At 43.0% G+C, this 26,755-nt stretch overlaps 1 protein-coding gene across 4 annotated transcripts in view; it reads right to left on the reverse strand.

Moving 5' to 3' along the window:
* The window catches only part of pdcd6ip (programmed cell death 6 interacting protein), a 140,776-nt gene that overhangs the window by 11,417 nt on the left and 102,604 nt on the right, over nucleotides 1–26,755 (reverse strand). For 2 of the 4 annotated variants that reach the window (XM_070889947.1, XM_070889938.1), the window contains exons 10-18: nucleotides 26,325–26,502; nucleotides 25,775–25,886; nucleotides 23,801–23,970; nucleotides 22,382–22,630; nucleotides 12,855–12,989; nucleotides 11,071–11,165; nucleotides 4,997–5,126; nucleotides 2,542–2,601; nucleotides 314–501 (exon numbers count right to left, since the gene is read on the reverse strand). In XM_070889947.1, coding sequence (XP_070746048.1) covers nucleotides 314–501; nucleotides 2,542–2,601; nucleotides 4,997–5,126; nucleotides 11,071–11,165; nucleotides 12,855–12,989; nucleotides 22,382–22,630; nucleotides 23,801–23,970; nucleotides 25,775–25,886; nucleotides 26,325–26,502 — 1,317 coding nt within the window. The remainder of the gene's footprint in view (nucleotides 1–313; nucleotides 502–2,541; nucleotides 2,602–4,996; nucleotides 5,127–11,070; nucleotides 11,166–12,854; nucleotides 12,990–22,381; nucleotides 22,631–23,800; nucleotides 23,971–25,774; nucleotides 25,887–26,324; nucleotides 26,503–26,755) is intronic. The other 2 variants (XM_070889966.1, XM_070889957.1) reach the window with 1 other exon arrangement.

Below are 26,755 nucleotides of genomic sequence, written 5' to 3' on the forward strand. Positions count from 1 at the left end.
TGTGCACCAGTTGTTTGTACCAACAAAGAATCCTTGTTATCACATGTAAATTAAGTAGCACTTGCTCATCGAGCTGTTCAACTTGTTCTTGGCAGTTAAGTGCACTTGGCAATAATGCTTTTAGACCAGAATAAGGATTCTTCTAAATCCCCCTCTCCTTACTCTTTCAGCTGAGGATTGTGTGCAGCATTTCAACAAAAAAAAAGTTTAAAAAAAAAGTTTTTAAACTTTATTTCTCTGCAATTTCTTAATTTTAAAAAGCAAATGATTTACATTTAGTCATGTTGATAATGCAAACTCGATCAAGACTTACCCAGGATATCCTTGATACGAGGGGTATGGAGGTCCCTGTGCATGTGATAGCACACCAGTGCCTCCAACAGAAGCAGGTGCAGCAGCAATTGGAGCAGGAGCACTTGTGGCTGCAGGTCCTGGAGCAACTGGGAAAGTGGATCCAACAGCTGGAGGCGGGGGACGTGCAGGAGGCTGAGGTTTGGGTTGCTGTAACAAAAAAGAGAGGCGCCTTGGAATGAGATTGAAGAGAACATTAAAAACAGTCATTTTTTCATCTGTCTATATGCTGAATGTATATGCTGTAAAAAAAAATACAAGTATTGTGGCAGCATACACTTCTGGAGATCCATTTAGCTGGAATGTTAGTACCAGTAAACCACAATAGAATCATACCGTCCACCCAAGATTATTTCCCCGTAACATATTTTCACCGCCACCATATTATAGTTAGTCCAAGCAGCACGGTCCAACTTTGCTACAATAACTTATTTCAGGATTTTATTAAAAAGAAAAGATCAAAAGTAACCGGTGTAATTTGAAGAGATAAGACAGTCATAATTTGTTGACTGTTACCCATCGTGTATTCGCCAACATTCTGCTGGCAAATAATTTTCAAGAAACCTTCACAGTATTGTGCATCAATGGAAATAAAATTGCTGCAATATTAAGTGGACTTTTGGTATAAAAGTGATGACCATGAAATAGCAAAGTTGGTCACCAGTATGCATTCCACTACAAAACCATGGGCAAAGTTTCCCTGTGTGGACTACTGTCGCAAAATAAAACCTGTTTGCCCCACATTCACAGGAAATTGAGTTAGCACCGCTGCTTAAGAAAATTGCAGTATTTTAAATCTTAATTATTGGGTACTTTTGTTGCGTGTGTGAGTAATACAGCAGGAGTGTTACATATACAGACCATGGAACAGTCTCATTCGGCCCTTGGTGTGCTATGCTGTGCATAAGAATGGACATGAATCTCCCAAGCACAGTTTCTAACAGCCTGGGAGAACTTTGCTTTTTAAATTTCACGCTGCAGCAGCGCCCATCCTCACTCCATGGCTCCATCCCCAGAGGTGACGACCAGAAATTGGACCAGATGAAGAAGGGAAGAGATACACAAAGAGAGGAGAAGTGTGGGCTTAGATTGGACAGGAAGAGGGTGAACAGACTAGGAGCAGGATTTTGGAGCGAGGGGGTGGCAGGGGGGAAACAAAAGATTGGGACTCAGGTAGTGGGGGAGCGAGGGCAACAGGAGTCGGGGAGAAAGGGAGATTGGGGAATAAGGGTCGATGATGGAGGCTCATGGGAGAGAGGGGTTCTGGGATCAGGGGGGTTGGGGGGGGGGGGGGGACGGATTGGGAATGGGGTAGGGTTGTGTGGGTGTGGGGCCCAGAAATTCCTCCAGAGCCAGGTGCAGCAGCAACGTAATGAGTGGGAATGGTGCCCATAAAGAAGTGAATGAAACCTGGGGTCTTTATTGTGGGCAAGTAGTGTGGGCAAAATAGTTCCCATTGTGGGTGAATGGGTACCAAAGGGACAGAGACAGTAATAAGACGAATTGCAAGCTCTGATTTTACATCAAGCTCAAATCTCTGCCGTCCATGGGCTGGAAGAGATGGGGAGAACCCGCAAGCTGCAGGCCCACTTCCTCTGTTCCTGTCTCGAGGTAATAAACCCCACAATGGACCCCAGGCTTGACACCCCCATCTCAACTGTTGATTCCTCGCTCGGGATCTTGGAGTATTTGTAGCTGGGGCCTGAAGCTCATCCAGAAGCAGCTTGACTGACGTTGGGTTCAAATTTGTCTTGCTGCATCACCGTTAAGTCCGGAGAGAGGCGGAGGAAAATGCAGCGAGGCGGAGCACAGGCTGACATTGGCTCGTAGTAGTGCAGTGGAACTGGGAGGTCACGTTTTGCTTTCCCCTACTGTTTCTCCAACAGCATCCACCTGTAGAACTTGAAAAACCAGTCAGAGCTTGCATGGTGGATACTCCACCTAGTTTTTCCACATATTTTGCATAAGGGTCCTGAAACAGGCGCAGGAACTTTCTTTGCATATTTAAACTGATCCAACTCTGATTTCAGAGAGCAGTCAGGTAAACCTAAAAACAAGAACCAATATAATCATGCTGTCAGTGCAGATTAGGTGCAGGATCTCGCACACATACCACTTGTACAACCACACACACAACAAAACTATATAACTAAAATATTAAAAGTAAACTACAAAGTAAAAAAGAACTACTTGTTCACAACAACCACTGGATGAAGGTGCAGTACGTTCAGGAGTCTGAGGTTTGGATTGCTGGAGGGAAAAAAACAACTTTGAATGAGACTGAAGAGAATGTTACAAAACAAAGACATTATAATATCCAAGCGATAATTTCTTGAGGTCCTGCTGCTGGTGCGGAGCATTGCTGATCACGACAGCAGGTAAGAGAGCAAGGACTATCACCCAATTCTCCGCCTCCATGTGCCATTGATGAGGCTAAGAAATTATCCCGGTGTGTCTATCCATGCACAAAAGATGCATGCAGCCAAAATAATAAGTTACTTTGTATACTAGACATAGAATCACAAAGCTGATTGTGTTCATGTTTTCAAAATGGACAGATACTTAATAAGACAAACTAATGCCACATGGTCAACTTTATGCAGAATAATTAAATCTGGAAAAAAAGCTGTTTTTCTGAAAGCCAGAGATTAAGTAATGGACCAAAAATAGAATTTGAGAAGACTACCCACAGGCCAACCAAAAGCCAGATAGTGATACTGTAGCCATGCTTAATTATAAAAGAAAATAACTCTTTGAAACATTGAGATTGCAGTCAGAAAGTAGGAGATTTTTATTCATGGGAGAAATATTTCATTTTCACAAAAGGATGAGTTAACAATACATCCCAAAGCCATAGCTGCAAATTAATCCATGAAAAATCACCAAGGGAGAGCAAAAGCAATTTTTGGACTGGCTTCAGATAATTAGTCACCAACCTCAGGTTTTAACAAGGAATCAAATGGACAGGAGGTGTTTATAAAAGTGGATTAAACTGTAGGCAACCAAATTTCATTAAAATATTAAGCAAGTTCCATGCAAAATGAAATTGTTTATAAAATGCATGCTAATTCAGCTCGAGATATATTAGTGTAATCCACATTTTAATAACCATATAAATAAAAGCATATGCATTAAAGTTAAGGTCAGAGTTCCATCACTTAGCGGATAAATGAAGTGCATGGTGTATTAAGTGAAACAGATGAAACCCAAATTCAATATCTGCTGGGTTAAGTAAGCTGATCTCAGACAGGCCAACAGTTAGAAGACTTTATTTGGCCTCAGTGTCTTTGGAGGAGTGAAAGTAGGTGTGTGTGTGTGTGTGTGTGTGTGTGTGTGTCTGGGGCAGAGGGGGAAGCACGGGTGGGGATCATTTTGTGCACTTGTTCTTAATTGTGATCATTGTCCTCTGCTGGAAAGTGGACCTGTGAGGGTATTAGGTGAAGATTCCTGGCTCTCACATGAAGAACTGCTGCTTAGGCAAAATACTACAAATATAAAGTTCTTTAGCTAGAATACTTGCTAATATATATATAGCAAAAAAAATGGTTAATATACTTAACCTCATAAAAAACAGGGAACAGCAAAATTGATTTTTGCATATACTTTCCGAAAAGAATCTGAGGTGTCCAGATGAAATAAAATCCAGCAAAACAAGAGAAAACAGAAAAATGCCTCACTTCAGAAATCTGCATGTGAAACCTGCACTTGTATTGTTTAACACACTACAAAATGAAGCACTCCGATGTAACTAGATTCTCCTTTGAGCTATATGGATAGAATCTTTTATCAAAAGCATTTGTTTCATTTGCAGTAATCTCATCACTCCTGTTATTTTTTTTATATAATCATTCTCAGGATTTGCGAAACCACTTCAGAGGACAGCAGAGAGTCCGCTACTTAGGTGTGGGACTGAAGTCACATATAGGCCAGACCAGGTAAGGACAGCATGTTTCATTTCCTAAAGGATAGAAGTGCACCAGTTGGGTTTTTGCAACAATCACACAGCTTTATAGTACCAGATTATTTTTTCCCCAAACTGAATTTAAATTTTCAAACTGCCATGGTATGATTTGAACTTACATTCTCTGCATTAGTCCAGTAACATAGCCAACACACTACCGTATCCTATGAACTCTAAAGATTGTGTCAAATTTTTCCAATAAACAGGAGATAGAGTTTCTGCTTTGGGCATAATCAGCAATTATTTGCTCCCGTGCTTTTTTTACCTAGAGTTTCCACTCACTCATTTGCATATTGCTGAACGCAAAATCTGCCATGAACCAGCGCAATGGGGCAGCATTTTATAATGCAAACGAGCACAATAAGCAAAAACTCCCAATGGTGACCAATTCATCCTGGGGCCGTGGATAGTTTTGCGGGTGGGGTGGTTTCCAGTGGCTGTTTTTTAAAAACTAATGCAAAAGATCGCGGAAACCCTATTTGCGCTAAACATAATTTGGACTTAAAATTCCTCGATCTTTTGCACGGACTTCGAGTGAATTGTGCCGAAAAAATACAATGGTGACTGAGCAGAAACTCTCCCCCCTGATGTTTATCTTAGCTGCATTTAAACCAGTTTATATGCTTCAGGCTACACAAAGTCTCAAATGCTGTTGATCATAAAGATTTTAATCAGTCTACTTACAAATACAGTTCTGGGTGCAGGAGTTGGAACAGCAGGGGTAGCTCCTCCAATAGCAGCAGCAGTCTGGTATGCAGGTGCTGCTGGAATACTGGGTGCACTGGGTTCTCTAGCAATGCTCTGCTGTAAATCCCTAGCAAAAACGAGTAAAGAGAAACATTAGCAACCTTAATATCTAGGCGTTCCTTTATATTCACGGACTCTAAAGTTTCACAAACTTATAAAACGATAGATCAAGGCAAAGTAAAAAAATTCGAGTGGAGGCAACCATGTGTGATGCCTCCATCATGATGCCACCAAATGTATTCAAGGGGCTTCATCCTTTATGTGACTGTTTGACAGTAGGATGGGAGCTGCTACCAGCCCAGTAGTGGTCTCCAGACCTGCGTGAGAACACCTGCGCAGGTCGGGCTACACAAGAGCTGAGCGACGGGACCTAAAACACATGGCCCCCGACCTGCGTGAGAACACCTCCAACTTCCATTGCAAGCTGTTCCAAATTTCGAGGTGGGTAACTGAGAGACATCGTCAGGACCCAGGTCGCTGTTTGGAATGTGGGAGGGGCCCAGGTACAGCAGAGGAGCGGGAAAGTCGTGGCGGAGATGCGGCGAGTGATCGAGGCTAGGGAGCGATGAGGGATCGTGGCTGAGATTCGGCGAATGTTTGGCGCAGAGGTGCGGCGAGAGATCGCGGCGGAGGAGCGGTGAGAGATCGCGGCGGAGGAGCGGCCAATGAGGGTACAGGGCCCAGAAGAGCCGAGGGCCCAGGGGCAGCATGGGCCAGCCCACACCGCGATGTGTGCATGCACTAGGTCTGTGCAGCAGAGCATGTCCCCAGTTGTCCTGGTTAACTCTTGCCAATGGATAAAGGCCTAGCTCGGTCAAGCCTGTGTGGTGGCTGATGTGCAACACATTGAATGGAGGGGTCGACAACATTCACACAGTATCACCTATTCAACTGTGATAGGCATATGTGGCACAACAGCAGAAAGATCCTTTTTGAACCCTTCCTATTTTTCTCTTTGCAGTCAAAACACTCCCAGAACAGGAGGGAGCAGTTGCAGAAAGGCGGGGTTCCGCCTCAAACAATCCCTCTGACCGACGTTGAAGAGAGGATCTAAATGGATGTAAATGGATCGCGTGACCGAATACACTGCATTGCAAAATATTATGGAGTTGCGGTGGCCCTCAAATGAACCCGTGCTATGCCACCATCCTCATGGCACCTTGCCCCCTCCCCTGCTGCTAACCACTCGTCTGCTTTTTCTACTTCCAGATGACCAACCAGAGACGCAGCATACCTCGAGGGCGGCCTCCATTTCAGGCCATGCAGCCGACGACGAGGTACTGGAGGACATTGCTCCGGCGGAGCACTCGAGCTCACCCGTTGCACCCTCTGGATTAAGTACTTCTGGAGACAATGCGGACTTCTCAGGCTTTGAGGATTCGGAGGCTCCTGGCCCCAATGGCATACATCAACACAGTGCCGGGATGGAATCCCGCAGGCCATCACTCCGGACGGTGAGTCAGCAAAGTAGGTCTGCCCACAAACAGGCAGACATTGAAGTGGACCTGGTGGAAATGTCCAGGGAGAGCGCAGTTATGAACCAGTGACCTTATTGGTGCATGGGGATGGATCCCAGCGAGCATTGACAAGCTCACTGCGACTGTTGCGGAGGCAGTATCGCAGATTGTCGTTGCGAGTCGGGAGTCCAATCAGGCCATCATTGCCCACACATAGAGGCTCGTGGCCTCCAGAAGCGACAGTAGAGTTCCAGAGTGTGTGGCGCATGCCATTAATAGCTCCGCAGACTCTGGCACATCACAGGCACAAGCTTTGCTTCAACTTGGCCAGGTGATGCAGTCCATGTCTGCTTCCATACTCTCTGCATTCCCCACTGTCTCAAGGGGAAGTGATGGTGTCAAAGCAGGCCAGCAAGTTGTTCCTCGACATCATGTTCCGGTTGCTAAGGCCCAGCCCTGTCAGAGAGTGAGTAGCTCCAGGGAAATGGGAATTGGTGTCATTCTTCAGGATGACAGCATTCCGGATCCCACCACTCACTTGCCAATGATGCATCATAGACGGTTGACACCCCATCCACCTGTGACTGGTAACGCTGAGGAAGAGGCGCCCCAGTCGAAAGCCGGGCCTTCCAGGCCAGGAGCTGATCCAGTGCGTCCTCAGGCGCTGTCTCCATTGTCTGGCCCCCCAAAACAGCAGCCCGCTAGCAGCCTTGCTGTATGCCGAGGCCTCTGAGGTGGAGCAGCAGGCATGGGAGGGCATTGAAGGGAAGGGGGGCGGAAAAGTCTGTCCAAGACCCAATAATGGCTGGCAACAAATCATTCTGCCTTTAAATTTGGTGTACGGCAGGAAGCACTTTTACTTTCATTTAAATTTTGTGGAGTGCAGGAAGCAATATTTTCTCCTTTACATGTTGTGCACTGCAGGATGCAGTCTTTTTTTAACTTTAGATGTTGTTGATTGCTGAGATCAATTGTGTGTCCATAAGTGTTTAAGCATTGTGTGGTGTGTGGTAAGTGAGAGCATTCAATGTTGTTATAAATTGTTGTTTGATCTTTGACATTGCTGTCTTGTGTCTCATTTGCACAATCAGTTGTAGAATAGCCAGCATGGTGGCATGGAGTGGTGAGGCAACGCTCAAAACTCGCGTTCCCCACTCAAGCAAACCAGTCAATGATGAGCCGACGATGTAAAGCTCTTGCAGCGGCCACATGTCCACGCTGTCTCCCCTGTGATGGCTGCGGTATGGGTTCCTCGCCAGGCTCGTCTTCTGCGTCCTCCTCAGGTGGTCCTGCAATCCTCATTGGCAATGATGGCTAAGTTGCATGCAACACACGATAATGAACTCGGAGATCTGCAATGGGGTGTATTGAAGGCTGCCTCCAGAGCTGCTTCAGCACGCCAATTGTCTGTTCAACGATGTTGTGGGTGGCTGCATGGCTATTATAGCGCTGCCCAGCTTCTGTGGCAGGGTTCCAGAGGGGGGTGGTCATGAGCCTGTTGGCCAAGCTATATCCCTTGCCCCGATCAGCCAGCTCTGACCTTGTCTTTGTCGCTGAAACATGCATGAGACACTGCTCTCACGGAAGACGAAAGCATCATGTGTGCTCCCTGGATAGCGGGCATTGACTGTGAGGATGCGCTGGTCGCAGACCAGCTGAACGTTTAGGAAGAGGTATCCCTTTCTATTTTGGAAGACCTCTGTATTCTGTGTTAGTGCTCGCAAGGCAACGTGTGTACAGTCAATGGCACCTTGAACCTTGGGGAAGCCTGCAAATCGTCCAAACCCGACAGCCCTCTCATTCTGGCTGTTCCTGTTCATTGGGAATCTTATGAAGTCCATTCTGCGTGTATACAGTGCCCTTGTCACCTTCCGAATGCAGCAATGTATAGCATTCTGCAGCCTATGTCCCCTGCTGCTGCCTGGAAGGTGCCGGAGGTATAGAAGGCCATCGCCACAGTAACTTTCACCTCGACGGGCAGCACAGTCCTGTTGGTACTGGTCAGCTCTAGGTCTGCATGTAGGAACTGGCATATCTGTGACAGCACTTCTTTTCTGAAGTGCAGCCTTCGAATGCATTGCACATCAGAAATGTGGAGGCATGAGCGATGTTCCCTGTAAACCCGTGGGGGTGTAAGGCTTCCTCCCCAAACGTCTATGACCTCTTCGATTCCGTTGCAAACCATGGACAATAAGCTTTCTTCCAGCTTGAAGCCACCTGCCAATAGCAACCAGCATGATTTGCTGCCAAATTTGCATTGCCCCCCATTGAACTCTGACCTTCAAAGCAAAGGGTTAACTCACATAAAAGTGTCGCTTTAAAATGTACACTCACACAGCATTCTGCGCGCAACCGTGGCAGTCACTGACAACTGCGATATAAGATTCTTCAAGCCTCCCTTTAAATATGGCGCCATTTGTGCCTGCTGCATCTGCCTGTTTTTTTGGGGGGACGGGTCCTGGGGCAGCCAGAAAATCAGGCATTATGCCCGAAAGTTCCATCTGGGGTGCAAGCGCAGCCTTGCACGACGATGAGATAGATTTTTAACCAATAAGAAAATTAAGGGTTATGGGGAGCGGGCGGGTAAGTGGAGCTGAGTCCACGGCCAGATCAGTCATGATCTTTTTGAATGGCGGAGCAGGCTCGAGGGGCTAGATGGCCTACTCCTGTTCCTAATTCTCATGTTCTTATGTTCTTATGATGCACGTCATCCTGACGGTCAAAACGGAGGATGGGGCGGTAAATTTGTGCGCCGCCACAAAACAAGTGCCGAAACTTCCGGCTGGGCGCTAAATCTTGGACACCCCATTCGACGTTCAGTAACACTATTTACCGCCCTGCCGAGGCAGGAAACGGGGTGCAAATTAGTGGAAAATCCAGCCCTAAAAACCCAATTCAAATCACCCCTTAAACCTAGAAATAGAAGCCTAGTTTATGTAATCTCTCCTTATATTCTAACTCTTGGAGGCCAATATATTCTTTATCAGCTGCGGTGCCCAGAACTGTACACAATAATCCAGATGTAGTCTAACCAGGGCTTGTATAGCTGTATCAAAACTTCCTGTCCTTTATAGTCTAGCCCCCTAATTATGAAGGCTAACATTTCATTAGCTTTTTTGATTAGTTTTTGTACCCAATGACTACATTTTAGTGATGTCTACATGGACCCCTAAAGCCCTTTGGACCTCCACTTTTCCTAGCTCATCACCATTTAAATACTTGTATCCAAAAGGGATCACTTCACATTTATCTGCATTGAAATCCATCCGCTGCAGTTCGCCCACTCACTTAAAGATCGGTGGTGTGGTAAGTAATGTAGACAGCAATATAAAATTACAAAGAAACATTGATCGATTATCATTGACAAACTCGGATATATGGCTCTCTGTTTTGTCATTAATTAAAATAGTGAATAGTTAAGGCCCCATTAGATATCTGTGTGACACCGCCAAGTCACTTCCTTCCAATTCAAGCACATAACCATTATCCATACTCTGTCTTCTACCGCTTAACCAATCTCCTAATCAGGTCAATAATTGGCTTCAATTCCATGAATTTTAGCATTAGCTATCAGTCTCTTCTGCAGAGTCCTATCAAATGCCTTCTGGAAGTCCATATAAACTACATCCATAGACATTCCTACCTGCTACTTTAGTTACTTTGTCAAAACATTCAATATGCGTTGTTAGACATGACCTACTTATGATAATGTTACAAATTCCTGTTGGCGCGCTCTAATCAGCTCAAATTTCTCAAGTGCTCAGTCACTGCTCTTAATTATAGATTCCAATAACTTTCCCCACTAGATAATAGACTAACTGGCCAATAATTTCCCACTTTCTCTCTCACCTTTCTTAAATAATGGAGTTACATTTACAATTTTCCAATCTGGCACAATTCCTGAATTGAGAACTTTGGAATATTATGGCTCAAACATCTGTAATTTCCTCACCTACTTCCTTTAAAACCATGGGATGGAAACCATTAGATCCTGGGGATTTATCAGTCTTTAGTGCCATTATTTTTTTCTAATATTGTTTTCTTGCTTATGTCAACTTTAGTGAGTTCAGTCCTTGATTCATTATTAATTTCCCTAGAATGTCAGGTATAGTATTTTCTTCCTTTACTGTGAAGAATGACACAAAGTAATTATTCAACAAGTCTGCCATTTCCTATTTTCATTTGCAATATTACCCCCCATCACCCTTGACTACCTTTTTTCTTCTAATATATTTAAATCCAATATATGCACCTGTCCTCTCAATTAATCTGCTGGTTGAACAACCAACTCTTTTTCTTAACTGTACTTACAATACACAGCTGTTATTCGTAATTCTTAACTTTAGTCATAAATAGAATTGTGGCACTTGAAAGCAAGGTTGGAATACTGGATTCAGAAAGAGCAAAATTGTTTGCAAGGCAACATGAAACCAGACATCATTCAGCAATAAGTAACTGCTTAACAGCAACAGAAATAGAAGAGTATTGGTGCAAACAAACGTAATCCAAAATAATCAAGACTACTGTAAAAATATACAGAAAGTTTCTGCTTACTTTAAAAGTTCATCCCTTTCGGTCTTGCGAGCAAACACAATGTCAGAACATTTTGTTTGGAATTTCAGGAGGAACTCGGTAAACCCATTGTAGAACTACAAATGAGAGATAGTTATGCATACTATTAGGACAATATATTGACGGTAGTCCTGATCTTATCTTAGCGATGTTATCATCTATGAAGCAACTTATAAGTTAACCCCTGCTTTGGTTACATAAAAGTAGGAAAATACAAAGTCTGTCGTGATGTGGTTGCTTTTGAAATGCGGGGGGGGGGGGGGGTCTACACCAACTCTTCTATATTTGAAATCCTGGATTGCATAATAGTTAAGTTAAGGTTAGACTCTTCATGGATGCTTTTTGCCACTCACACATTAGTCCAGATCTCTGCCTATGCATCTGTAAGCTTTGACAAAACATTCCTTTCCAGTGTCTCCACAGAAAAGTTTTTCCAGAATTTTCTGTTTTATTCCTTTAAAAGGTAGTGTAATGTTAGAGAGCTCAATTGGGTAACAGTAGCATGGAAATCTCCAGCTTGAAGCTGCTTTGAGACCCCTCTACTTTCCTATTACTAGGTGGTTCCCTTTGAACCCTTAAAAGGGTTCTTTTTCAGCTTCATAAATTCTGCTTATATTTATACCTCATGGTCTTATTGGGCTAGCCTTGTTTTCTCTTAGAGAAACCTTCAAACCGTAAACAGCTGGATTTTTTGCACTTTGATAATCTGCTGTGCACTAAAGACAAAGGCCCGGAACGTGCAGTCACGTTCGCCACTGGCCCCGAAGAAAACTGCCCACTGAGATCCGTGGTGAGAAGTTTGCCTTTTTTGACAAGTAATTCATTTCAGCACCGTGTAGTGAATATCCCTAATGCAGTGATGCCAAAAAGCTCTCGAAGCAGCCAAACACCTTGTAGAATTCTCAGATTTTCATGCTACTGCTGACCCAATTGAGCTCTCGAGCACTGCACTACCTTTAAAGGAATAAAACAGAAAATTCTGGAAAAACTTAACAGGTCAGGCAGCATCTGTGGAGACAGTTTGTTTTATCTTGACTTTTTATACATATGTTAGAGAGCAAAACAAAGATTGGGGTTCTCAGATGGGTAAACAGTCAAACTTGAAGTATCATGAAGAAATTTACAAAAAAGGTTTAAAAAAAACTTAAACTGTAATTTTATCATAAAGGAGAAATTTGACAATCCATAAAATTAAAATTAGTTTTTCAGGGTAAATATGCTGTTAAAACTCCAGTTACAACTAATCCAACAAGGTGTAACATTTAATTGGATATTTAACAGTGATATTACCACGGAAAAGTCCAAATTTTCATCAGTTTTACTGATTTGTCGGCTATTGGGGGGGTCCACAGTGCAGCCAGTGTCGGAGCAGTGAATGACCGACCGCAACTTCAGGATTTTCCCGTTTAGATAGGCCTGCGCTACATCCTGAAGTTGCAAATGTTGAACATTGTTAATTTGCTCTTATTACCCACTGCAAATTCCGGCCCATTGTCTTGCATTTTACAGCAGAACGTTGAAAAAAAATGCTAGAAATGTAATATAACAGTGAAGTTTTCCAGTTACGGTTTTGTTAAATCACTACTTGAAAATATTTGAACTGAAAGTTTTAAAATATTTTACAAACTTAACTGATCTGCGATCTAAATGTTTAAATTATGGACAATGTTCTATGTGAAATGTTTAATGACCATTATATTATACAAGGATGAAACACTTAAAAAGTAAAATGTTTTCAAAAAATAAAATAAACTATGAAAACTTACTTTTGTTCCTTCTCTCAAGTTACCAACAAGTTCAACAAACTGATCATGTGCTGCTGCCAACTTCTTAAGTATTTCTTCCCTCTGATTAGCATCTGTGTTCGACTGTGTCGACTTTGAAAATTCTTCATGAGCAGTCTAGGCAAAACAGACTCAAAATTTAAATTATTTGCTCCAGTTGGACATTGACAAGAGTATTTCAACCTGAATCTATCTAGAGTCCAGTGAACAAACAGACGCAATCATTAGCTAAGCAACTGTAAAATTAATATTTTTTATAATTTGGCTGCTTGGACCAATTGTTAAACATTGTTTATTTTTAAAAAATCTTCACAAGCCAGAAATAACTGATGTGGCAATACCTGGCTTGTTTGAAGTTGATCCCATGCCACTTGCGATTTAATACATTTGCTGTTATCAAACAATGCATTCTCGGTCAATGAATTAACTGACAGGGCTCAATTTTGCCCAAAGCCATTTTTTGGCATTTTACCAGAGTTAGGCCCATTTTTCCAGGCCAGAACGACTCCAAAAATAAATGTGCCAAGTTTCCCTGCTCTATTTTTCAAAATTTGCGCCATGCAGCCTGTCCTGTAGCCTTGGGGTGGGCCAACAGTCTGCGCTGAAAAAACGATGCCGCCCCTTCTGCGCATGCACGGGGGAAAAAAAAGGACGTTTTTGACGTGATTCCTATGGCCGCACATGCGCAGTACAGCTCCCAGTCTGCAATTGGCCATTTTTATACAACCAGTTGTGTGTGAGAACTTTAATTCTCATTGGAAAAAATCTGAACTGCAATACAAGATGCAACGTGACGCAAGGACCAAGCATTTCTTACAGGATGAAGTGGAGGCACTAGTTACTGTGATTGAGGGCAGACAACAGAAGCTGGACACCAGCAGGGGTCACATAAAACTTCCACCCAAAGAAATGAGGAAACGTTGGAACCAACTTGCACAAGATTACTGTGCAATGGTGACCACCCCGATTGTCTGGAGACCAGTGCAAAAAGTGGTGGCAGGATCTTGGTCAAATAGTTAGTGTAATATTTTCATTTTTCAATGTAATTGCAATTGTAAATGTGACCATCTGTGTATGTCCCACCCAGCAGAAAGACACCCTCTCTAAAAAGTTATATTTTCATCTTTGCAGAGGAAAGTGACACACAACAAACAAGAAAGAACTCGAACAGGAGGAGGCCCGGCAAATCTGCACCCACTGACACCCTTGGAAGAGAGGGTCGCTGCTTTGATGGGTCCTGCCTGGAGAAAAGCAACCACCACTGCACAAGCTGGGCCCACACTCCAGGGAGAGGGCAAGTCCTTCACATTCCACAGTCTGGCTTTCCTAAATATTAAATACTGCGCGAGCTCGCCATGCTTCGGTTCATGGGGATGTCTCCCTCAGCTACGCATCGGTTGATGCAATGTGCTATCATTCATCGTGGTCCTTCAAATCAGCCTGCTGAGGAGAATATGTTCCAATCCCACCCTCCAGACCAAGAGCATATATAGGAGTAAGGGGGAGGGGATGAAGCCCCCATTCTTGTACTCAGTTTTGACGAGGTGCAGGTGCCGCTCATTGAGGTGCCAGCCCCTTCCCTGAGTAGTGGTTTGAGTGTTGGTGGGACATTCCATGGTTTCCCACCGTCCGAGGCTGGGGATTCCAGTTGGGTGTAACGAGGCACACCCAGGGCCCCACCATCCGAGGCTGCGGGTCCCAGTGAGATGCAGCGAGCCACACCCAGGGTGAGGAGGGGAAGGAGAACTCGACCGTGCTCTCGAGGTGCAGGATCTAACAGATGTGGTTCACATGATGACAATGAGTGCGGAGAGCATTGACTTTACGTGATCACTCCTGGACGCCATCATTGGGGTGGGTGATGAGGTATCGGGATTGTCGGGAGAACGACACTCTCACGAGAAATGGGAACACTGTCCAGGAACATGAGGGAGGGAATGTCGCAGGTAGTTGAGACACTGTTGGTGAACATGAGGGAGGGCATGTCACAGGCAGCTGAGACACTGGCAGTGAACATGAGGGAGGGAATGTTGGAGGTAGTTGAGACACTGTCCAGGCACGAGGGAGGGAATTTGGGAGTTAGCTGCTGCAATAAGGGAACACACCCAGACCCCACGGCCATTGACAGAATCAACTGCCACTCACACTCCAATCCCCAGACAAGCCTCTGAAGAGGCCCAAGCCGGGCCTTCCACATTACCGCCTGCCCCACCCTGCCCTGCCACCGCTCCACCCCCACCCCGCCCCCTCCCCACCCACCAAGAAGTGCGCATTACCAGAGATGTTCTAAAGAATAAGCTTGGTACCAACCCGAGAAAAGCTGCACCACCGCCTGCGGGCAGGGGTAGTGGAGTGACCAAGAACAAGCGCAGCGGGTGGTCTTAGAATAAGGTGGAGAAGAGATGGGGGCAGCCTTTCTTTGCTGCTGTTGTTGCAATTATTATTGTTGTTACTGTTGTAACTATTCTCAAATTAAAAGATTTTAGTAAGTTATGTAAATTTACAAGTTTAAAAGTTAGTAAGTGATCTTGTGAAAACTTTAAAGTTTGATACAAGAATATGTTTATTAAAGTTAAGTACAAACAAATGTTAAACTTCTGAATAAAATATATTTTAAATTTTAACTGAATTATTTACATTATTTGTTTGATTATTAACATAACTTTTGAAGTAAACAAATATAATTTCCATCATTTGTTCCATTAACACACCACCACATTACGGAACGGGTCCAATCAGTAAACATGGTCCATGTGGAATAGTTGTCGCTGAGCCTTCAGGCAGCAAAGTGTTCACGGATGAGCTGCTGGCGCAAGGCTCGAGCAATCGTTAAAGGGGCTATCGTGCTCTGGGTTCAGGTAGTTGCATTGCTTCTTTGTCCTCGTCATCTGCAGCTTTCTCCTAATTATCAGCCACTCTAACCTCAGGTGGGTCTTCTACTACCAGCTGCTGCTGTCTCATGATGGCTAAGTTATGCAGAATGCAGCACACAACAGTGAACTGACCGACAATCTCAAGGGAGTTTAGCAAGTAGCCTGCGGAATGATCCAGGCATCGGAAACGCTATTTCAAGATGCCAATGGTTCTCTCTATTATGCTGCGCGTTGTAATGTGCGACATGCTGTATTGCCTGTCAGCTTCCGTCTGGGTTACGCGTAGAGGAGTCATGAGCCAGGTGGCGAGGCCGTACTCTTTGTCTCCCAGTAGCCAGCTCTGCCCTTCTGCCTGCTGCTGAAACATGACAGATATAATGCTCTCGCGTAGGATGAACGCATCATGGGTGCTCCCAGAGTATCTCGCATCAACTGACATGATGCGATGCATGTCGTCACAGACGAACTCCACATGAATGGAGTGGAAGCCTTTTCTGTTCCTGTACATCTCGGAATCCTCCAAGACGATGTGGGTACAATCAATGCAGCCCTGTACCTTTGGGAAGCCAGCAATCCTGGAGAAGCCCACAGCCCTGTCACGCATTGCCTGGGTGGTCATGGGGAACTTTATGTAGTCATTCCTCCAGGGATATAGTGCAGCAGTCACCTGCCAAATGCAGACATGTGTTGCATGTTGAGAATTGGCATACACATCCCCAAGTGTAGCTTGGAACGATCCGGATGCATAGAATGAAAGTGCAGCTATAACCTTCACTTGAACTGAAAGCAATCCTCCTGACGCTTCTAGGTCCCTCTTATCGATCTTCCTTGCTGCAATGTCCCATCTCACGCTCAACCAGCTCCCCGCTGGAGTGAAACTCAACTATAGAACCAGTGGGAACCTGTTCAACCGTCGTCGCCTGCAAACTAGATCCAAGACCGTCCCATCCTCCGTCATCTACAGTACGCGGACGACACTTGCGTCTGCGCTCGGAGGCTGAACTCCAAGCCATCAACATCTTCACCGAGGCGTACGAAAGCATAGGTTTTACACTAAACATCCACAAGACAAAGGTCTTGCACCAACCTGACCCAGCCACACAGCACTGAGCACTGCCCCCCACCCCCCGCCCCCCGGCTCATCAAAATCTACGGCACGGCCTTGGACAACTTTCCATACCTCGGGAGCCTACTATCAGCAAGGGCAGACATCGACGACGAGGTCCAACACCGCCTTCAGTGCACCAGCGCAGCCTTTGGTTGCTTGAGGAAGAGAGTGTTCGAAGACCAGGACCTCAAATCTGGCACCAAGCTTATGGTCTACAGGGCTGAAGTGATACCCGCCCTCCTGTATGGCTCAGAGACTTGGACCATATACAGTAGACACCTCAAATCGCTGGAGAAATACCACCAACGATGTCTCCGCAAGATCCTGCAAATCCCCTGGGAGGACAGACGCACCAAAGTCAGTGTTCTCGATCAGGCCAACATCCCCAGCATCAAAGCACCGATCAGCTCTGTTGGGTGGGCCACATTGTCCGCATGCCCGACAAAAGACTCCCAAAGCAAGCGCTCTACTCGGAACTCCTATACGACAAACAAGCCCCAGGTGGGCAGAGGAATCGCTTCAAGGACACCCTCAAAGCCTCCTTGATAAAGTCCAATGTCCCCACAGATACCTGGGAATCCCTGGCCAAAGACCAACCTAAATGAAGGAAGAGCATCCGGGAGGGTGCTGAGCACCTCGAGTCTCATCGCCGAGAGTATGCAGAAAACAAGCGCAGTCAGCTGAAAGAGTGTGCGGCAAATCAGACTCCCCATCCACCCTTTGCTTCAACGACTGTCTGTCCCACCTGTGACAAAGGCTGTAATTCCCATATTGGACTGTACAGTTACTCGAGAACTCACTTTTAGAGTGGAAGCAAGTCTTCCTCAATTTCGAAGGACTGGCTATGATGATGAGGTTTGCAGGTCTGCTTTTATCAAATCAGAGATGTCAGTTACAACTTCTTTGCGGAAACACAGCCTTCTGACACAGTCTGCATCACTCAGGTGCAGGTATGAATGCCTGTCTCGATATACCCGATGTGGGTAAGGGCTCCTGTGCGATGACGTTGAATCAATTGTCTCCTCCGCAGCACCATCATGCAAAAGGCTTGCACAAGGTATGGCATAGTCAGTATTGCCCCCATGCTTAAATTTTACCTTTGCAAGAAGCTCAAAACAGCAGGCAGGCAGTTCTTTGTTCTCTCTCGCCCCACAGTTCTGTATGGACCACACCCAGGTCTGAGCAGGCACAGTAATTGGAAACACCCCACCCAGCCCCACCCCACTGGGATACATTTGATGCGTAGTGAAGTCTTGTGATGCCTTCCACAGCCTCCCACCCACCCACCCGAGCTACATTTGATGCGTAGTGCAGTCTTGTGATGCCTTCCGATCGCCTTCCACAGCCACCCACATCCCCCCCGGGTTTCTTTTGCAGCCTCGCCCCAAACCCATGTCTGGGCGCGGGACCAATTCTGACGGCCAACGCTCTGACCCTCCAGCCCTATTTGCAGAAGTTCGGTGGTGGCGGGAGTTGAAAAAACATGAAAACTTACAGAATTCCATTAAACTTCCAGTTACTGCATTATAAAAAGGTAAAAAAAAAAGTAATCTTTGCAATGCCTATTTAAGAGTTCTTGACTCCCTCCAAAACTTTACTGAAAAACAATGGCGTCTTTCTGCGCCAATTTTTAAATGCGCACTGTTTTTTCTTAAATCACCAGAAGGTTTTACGGGAGTGGTCACATATGGCAACCTAGGAGAAATTTGGGGGGGAAAAACTTCCATAATTGACAAAAACTGGCAGAGACATTAGGTTACGGCCCTTATGACGCAAAAAAAAATAACCTAAAAAAATCATAAACTGACTAGTTACGCTAGCGCACATTCTTTGGGGAAACTTACATTTTTTAAACTTACAGCAAAAAAAAACGCCGCACACCAAAAAAACAGCACAACTCACTGAGGAAAATTGATCCCATAGTCTTTAAGTGACCAACCTTCAAACTGAAGCCACGATCACTTCTTTAGTGATTGGAGTTTAAGGCATGTTTAGACTGCTGCTTTAGCGTAGCTGTGAAACTAAAACGGCTAACTAATGTTGCAAAGCTAATTGAGACTAACCCAACCTGACTCCAGAAAGAAGTGATACAAGATTCCTTGGAGGGGGATCATCTTGGATTTGACACCACATGGAATGCAACTCTATTATTATAGATTGTAAATAGTTAGGGTCCCAGCACTGATCCCTGCGGCACCCCACTAGTTACTGATTGCCAACCCGAGAATGAACCATTTTCTGTTAGTTAGCCAATCCTCTAGCTATGCTAATATATTACCCCCAACCCCGTGAACTTTTATCTTGTGCAGTAACCTTTTATGTAGCACCTTGTCAAATGCCTTCTGGAAGTCCAAATACACCACATCCACTGGTTCCCCTTTATCCACTCTGCTCGTTACATCCTCGAAGAATTCCAGCAAATTTGTCAAACATGACTACTCCTTCATAAATCCATGCTGACTCTGCCTGACCGAATTATGCTTTTCCAAATGTCCTGCTACTGCTTCTTTAATAATGGACTCCAACATCTTCCCAACCACAGATGTTAGGCTAACTGGTCTATAGTTTCCTGCTTTTTGTCTGCCTCTTTTTTTTTTAAATAGGGGCATTAAATTTGCAGTTTTCCAATCTGCTGGGACCTCCCCAGAATCCAGGCAATTTTGGTAAAGTACAACCAATGCATCCACTATCCCTGCCGCTACTTCTCTTAAGACCCTCGGATGCAAGCCATCAGGTCCAGGGGATTTATCCACCTTTAGTCCCATTATCTTACTGAGTATCACCTCCTTAGTGATTGTGATTGTGTTAAGTTCCTCCCCCACTATAGCCCATTGACTATCCACTGTTGGGATATTTTTAGTGTGCTCTACTGTAAAGACTGATACAAAATATTTGTTGAGAGTTTCTGCCATCTCCATGTTCCCCATCACTAATTCCCCGGTCTCACCCTCTAAGGGACCAACATTTACTTTAGCCACTCTTTTCCTTTTTATATACCGAGAGAAACTCTTGCTATCTCTTTATATTTGGTGCTAGCTTACTTTCATAGTCTATCTTCCCTTTCTTAATCATTTTTTTTAGTCGTTCTTTGCTGACTTTTAAAAGCTTCGCAATCTTCTGTCCTCCTACTAGTTTTCGTCACTTTGTATGCTCTTGTTTTTAAATTGGATACCATCCTTTATTTCTTTAGTTAGCCACGGATGGCTATCTTTTCTTTTACACCCATTCCTCCTCACTGGAATATATTTTTCTTGAGAGTTATGAAATATCTCCTTAAATGTACGCCACTGTTCATCAACTGTTCTACACTTTAATCTATTTTCCCAGTCCACTTTAGCCAACTCTGCCCTCATACCTTTGCAATCTCCTTTATTTAAGCTTAGTACGCTGGTTTGAGATCCAACTTTCTCGCCTTCCATCTGAATTTGAAATTCAACCATGCTATGATCACTCATTCCAAGGGGATCCTTTACTAGGAGATTGTTTATTAATCCTGACTCATTACACAGGACCAGATCTAAGATAGCCTGCCCCCTGGTTGGTTCCGTTATATACTGCTCAAGGAAGCCATCCCTTATGCACACTATGAACTCTTCCTCAAGGCTACCCTGACCAATTTGATTTGGCCAATCAATATGGAGGTTAAAATCATCCATGATTATTGCTGTTCCTTTTTACAAGCCCCCGCTATTTCCTGGTTTATGCTCCGACCAGAGTTGCTACTGTTAGCGGGCCTATGGATTATACCCACCAGTGACTTTTTCCCCTTATTATTCCTTATCTCCACCCAAACTGTTTCAACATCCTGATCATTTGAGCCAATATTGTTTCTCACTATTGCAGTGATTCCATCCTTTATCAACAGAGCTACCCCACCTCCTTTTTCTTTCTGTCTGTCCTTCCAAATTGTCAAGTACCCACTCTTCTAAAAATAATATCACACACAAGCACTTCAGTTAAAATGTGTAATATAAACACAGTGTAGTTTCAGATCATTTGGGTCAATATTCCACTTGAATGAAAACGAAGGTGCATATGATAAGAAACATGCACTAAAATTAAGTTTAGCTCAGAAGCCAGTAAAATATTTTTAAATTTCAGAAGCAACTCCTCCTTTCTTCCCTCGCCTATCTCGGCCATATACAACAATAGCCAGGTATAGTTAAGTGACTTCTCCCTCAGCCTCTGCGGATATTGCTTTGGACTATTTCCAACAAGCTTCCCAGATAATATTCCGAATTTTCATTACCTCACTGAGGCCAACTGCATAGCCTCTGTTTGGCATCTCCCTATAGTAACAATGTTGAAACTGGAACTCAACACCAAGGAGGAAATCAAATTTGCCACTAACTAACTACGTACTGTACTACAACATCGACCACAATCATTTTTATAATGTCCCAACAAGTGACAAATACACCAATATATTTGTCACTATTGCATGTCCAAATTCAAAAATACTTCTTATTTTGTGAATAATTTAAGTACAGATGTAAAGATTTTTACTTTTTGCTACAGATTTGCCTTTTATCCTGCAGTATATGACACATGTCAAACCCCAGCTTTTCCATAATCAGGCTAACAAGGCTTTTGGCAAGGTGTGGAATAACTGGAGATGATTTCCTCTGTGCAATGCAATTAAACAGTAACCCTATCCTTAAACAGGTTTAAAGTTAGAGAGAGATAACCATGTTTGCAAGTCTAATATCTACATCTTCTAATGGAGGTGAAACATCAGTGCCTCATGGGTATACTTGAGCAAAGTTTTATTCGGTGCTTTACTAAATCAGTTACCTCCATTTAATTGGCAAATGTTAGTGTTATTCCACGTTATTTTACTTTGGAGGATTATATTGAAGTTTTCAAGTCAGCTTGCCGAGGTTTGCTCTGGATAGGAAGAGTAGGCCATTCAGCCCCTCGAGCCTGTTGCACCATTCAATTAGATCTGTATCTTAGCTTCATCGATCCGCCTTGGTGCCAGAACCCTCAATACCTTTGCCGAACAAAAATCAATCAATCTCTGTTTTGAAATTTTCGATTTATCAAGCCGCATCAGCTTTTTGGGGAAAGTGTCCCAGATTCTCACTACCCTTCCTGACATTATCCCTGAAGAGCCTAGCTTTAATTTTAAGGTTATGCACCCTTGCTCTGGACTCCCTCATCAGAGGAAATAGTTTATCTATCCTATCAAATCATTTAATCATCATAAGCACTTCAATTAGATCACACTTTTAATCTTCTATAGTCAAGGAATATAATCCCTAGTCTATGCAACCTGTCCTTGTAGTTTAATCCTTTTAGCCCCAGTATCACTGTAGTGAATCTGCACTGCACCACTCCAAGACCATATCCTTCCTGAGGTGCAATGCCCAGAACCGAACACCTTACTCCAGATGGGGTCTAACCAGAGCTCTGTACAGCTGTAATACAACTTCCATCCCTTTGTATTCCAATCCTCGAGATGAAGGTCAACATTCCATTAGCCTTTTTAATTATGTTTGTATCTGAATTAACAGTACATTAATTACCTGAATATTAGCAAGCAACTCTTCCTGTTTTTTCAGATTTTGCTGCACTCTCTGAGTGTGACTTCCATAAATTCGATCAAGTTCAGTCACCGAGATGGCCTCCTCATTTATGGCACCATCCTGAGCCAATGCGGTCAGAAACTTGCTTGACATGTCAAACTGCACTGACTTTACATCATTCTCAAAATTTTCTCTCTCCTTCTTGACTTCATTCAAAGAAGCAAGAAGAGTCTTCAGAAGCATAACAACCTAAAGCAAGAGCATCAAGAAAGTCAACTGCCAAAAGTAGTTCAACTTTTTTTTTAATAAACGATTATAAAAAAAGCACAGCAGTTTTATATACAGGAAAAAATTTTTATGTAACTTCATTTTTAAACATTCAATTTGCAGAGAGAAAAACACAAGAATGATGACATTGACTATAGTTACAGCAGAAGTTAGCCAAACTAGAAATACAGAATAACATTCTATTTTACAAGTTTGTGAATAAACCAGCTTCTTGGAACAACCAAGTTTTAGTCATCAAAATCAAGCCAGGAAGTGTGTTGGGTCCAGCTTTGTTGCATTCACCCATGGTCTGACACTCCAATTAGACACTGTAAGGTAAATTCTGCAATATCGGTATATTGTACTTACAGTTCTGGACTAGCAGCTCAGAGATAGTGAGTTCAAATCTAACCATGCAAGTTGCGAAAATAAAGTTAATAAATCTGGTAATATGTAGGCTAGCATCAGAAAAAAAAATCATGAAAGCTAGATTGTAGTTAAAACCCAAATTGTCCACTATTGTCCTTCAGGGAAGGGACCTGCCACCCATACTTCTTTTGGTCTATATGCAACTCCAATCCCACATTATGTAGTTGCCTCTCAGAGCAATTGGAGCAACTAATGGTGGGCAATAAATGCTCCCTTGGTAATGTTGTCCACAACTCAATAATAAATTAAAAATAAATTTTAATCTCATTCCACAGTAGCACAGATCAGAAATAGGGCGACAACACTGATAACTCTTTGGTACTGGGGCTTTTCTCATGACAAAAAATTTAAGCTCAGCCACTCAGCCAGTAAGGACCCAAGTTCAATTAGTTCCTGTGCCAAGTTAACCCATATCAATCAGGGAGAGTTTGATTTGGTAAAATTAGTGTCAGTACTCCCGTAAGAATGCACATGTGAGTATCAGGTGACTCTGGTGTCATGATCCCAGAATCAAATAGCCTCCTAAAGGTGTCAATGCTCACAGGAATAGCAGCCACTTAATCTAGGTACTGGAAAGCACTGTGAAATTTTAACCAGGCAAGGAATCGAAAGGGGAAAAACCCATCAAGAACAAGTTACAAAACTTTACAGTCTCGCTTTCATTTCCTGGCATATTTTTGCTCTAAAAACATGATTAAGGGCTTATCACAACTCTTATTTTACCTCACTGCCTTGAAGCGATTTGGTATGATTGCCAGATGGTATGGCAGCATTCAGCTCTGCTTCAGGTTTACAGAGAAGTGCAATTACTTCACTGTGAGCAGCGTAACGTTCTTGGACCACTTTATCCGCTTGGACGGCTTGGTCCAGCGTAGTTCTGAAATTAGCTCCCTCTTGGAAAAGGGGGAAAATGCATACAAGATGATTACTTTAAAAATGTCAACATTATTTGTTTTCAGTATAGTCAAAATCTGTTGCTTGGGTCATCTGAAAACAACTTAGTAGACCTCTTTCTCCAATTGAGAAACTGAGGTGAAGGAGCAAGGCCCATTGTGCAGGTAGCCAAAAAAATATCAAAAAGACAAGTACATCATGAAATAGTGATGAGATGAGCCAAGCTTGGGCTTTAAAAGCTGATAGTTTTTTCTTTCATCTGCAATCTGAAGGTGGTAACAAGTTTCACAGTTTTCAGGACCTAGGAAACAATGAGTCAGAGTAGAAGCCTAAGTGACGAGTCCTGATTTCAACATGGTAACAGCATGGGAGGAACAGGATTTGATACTTGAGGCTAAAAGGGGAGAGTAGAATGTTTTGAAATTGACTGAACAATACAAGGAAACTGTTATCCAAAAATGTCCTTGAATTCATTACCAAATGTGCAACTTTTCTCAGAAGACATGCAGTAAAAGTATATGCGTGGAAAGTAAAAACTATCACGCGCCACAGGTTCACTCCTACCTGTTCCAACCACTCCAACCCCTTCACTATCTGTCATTATTACTTCTACAGTTTTCAGCTGCATTGACCTTAATATCTCTGAAATTTCAGTTGTAGAACTTTCCACCTCTATTTCTCACCATTCCCCTACAACCCATATTTTAGACCAAATTTTCAGTCACCTCTCCCAATTCTTCCAACATGCTCAGTCATAATATTTCCCTTTGTAAAAAGCACCATAGGATATTTTGTCTATAATAAAAGGTACTATATGTATGAAAGTTGTTGAAGTTTGTTTCTCTGAAGGCTGATGCAAAACTCTGATCAGTTAAGTATGAACACCCAAGATAAATCTTAATGCTGCAGTTTTGTGAAGGGAAAGATCCTACATAAACTGAACTTGGGAAGCCTCAATTATGTTCTAGTAAAGCGCAGGCTAGAAGGGCTGAATGGCCTGCTCCTGCACCTATTTTCTATGTTTCTATGTTTCTATGGGACCACTGCAGAAAATTGCATATAATTTGACATAAGTTGTAATCGACTTGCCAATCTGAAGTACAAATCTTCATATTGATTGAGAAATTGTTCTTCTGAGGCCGGAGTTAAGGCATGTGTTTGGAGCAGGCTAGCGAGAACTTCACTATGTATCTGGCCATGCTTCACAGGAGCCTTGGGGATAAAATATTTTTTGGGCAACACCAAAGCTGCTCATCTTGGTGAACCACACCAAACAAGGCTTGAAAGCAAGAACTCTGATACAAAACTATTAAGAAAAATATTCCCAGAAAGCAAATGCTTAATTTTCACACATGTCATCAGTACGATTTTAAGGACTAGACCAATCAGAAATTTTCACTAAAACGTGTAGAATAATAATGTAGTGGTAATCATGGAAACTTACAACTGATAGTGTAAGCAAAGAAAAGTTTAGTAATTCCCAACATTTCCATTATTTAATGTTTAAGATGCGAGCCAAAGACATCCAGGTCTACAATCCTGACATTTTTTCTTAGATGGGGCTATTACAAACTTATTTGCAGAGTATGAAGATGTACACAACATCGTCATTTTACCGGGAAGCAGTGTTGCAATATCACTGATTGTGTGAACAATACAGGAACCCAAGAATACCACATTTAAGGAGTGAAGATAATGCTATTCAGTTCCAGGAGCTGGATTTTGAAGGGCAGAAATGGTTCCTGGCATACTGTAGTAGTAAGTTTAATATTTTTAAATGCAATTTCACAGTACTGTTTTTACCTGTTCTTAGGGGTTTGTACAGATCAGTTGAAGGTGTCCTTTGCCAGCGTTCTTTAAATTTTGCTTTCAGTTCATTATCTGTGACTTCCTCTTGATCAAGTATTCTCAGTGCCTAAAAATAAAATATTTCTCTACATAAAAATGAACACTGCATCAAGCACTATTCCATAAAGGCACAAAAAGCTGCAAAATATTTTTGACAAAAAACAATTCCTTTGTCGGCTATTACAACAGGGGAATTAACCTATTTGAAATATGTTAACCCTACAGTTACAAAAGTTGAAGTGGAATATCATACGAGGATGTAAAGCTGTTATTGTCAACACTAACTTTGAACCCAAAATAATGAAATGCTTGTACTAATATTTCCATACTAAACCTTTAAGATCTTGTAACACAAGCCTCTTCACTTGACAGAACTTAAAAAAATTAAAAAGCAGTTTATTCACATTAGTAAGATTTAGGAAGTGCCCATTAAGCAACTGAAGTTCAACATAAAAAAAAACAAACATGAAGCAGACAGAAAAAAAGAGGAAAATAAATAGTTTACCTCATCCAGAATTTCTCTGTTTCGTTGCAGAAGTTCTGGCAGCTCCCTTATAAGTTGATCTATTGTCTGCAGGCCACCCTGCTGAATGACACTTTTGGACTTCTCCAGGATAGACTGAGGAACACTGTCTCCAGAAATATCCTCTATGGCAGCTGGGAGATTCAAGGAGGCCAGAACACTAAGAGAAGAAATTAAAGTATAATCACTTTGTATACATACCTTAAAATGATCTATTACTACTCTATCATCTCTCCTCTAGTATGCAAACAGACTTTGGATGAATCCAGCATTTGTATTCTTGCTGACTGGTGAAGCTGCCCCATTTATGCTTAGAGAGTTTTCATAAATAGCTAAATGGAAAAATTATTTTTCTTCTCTATTATTTCCATCAATTTTCACCCTCCCCCAACTGGAGTACAGCTCCATGGGCA

Source organism: Pristiophorus japonicus, chromosome 1, assembly GCF_044704955.1.
Source record: "Pristiophorus japonicus isolate sPriJap1 chromosome 1, sPriJap1.hap1, whole genome shotgun sequence".
Taxonomy (NCBI): Eukaryota; Metazoa; Chordata; class Chondrichthyes; family Pristiophoridae; genus Pristiophorus; species Pristiophorus japonicus.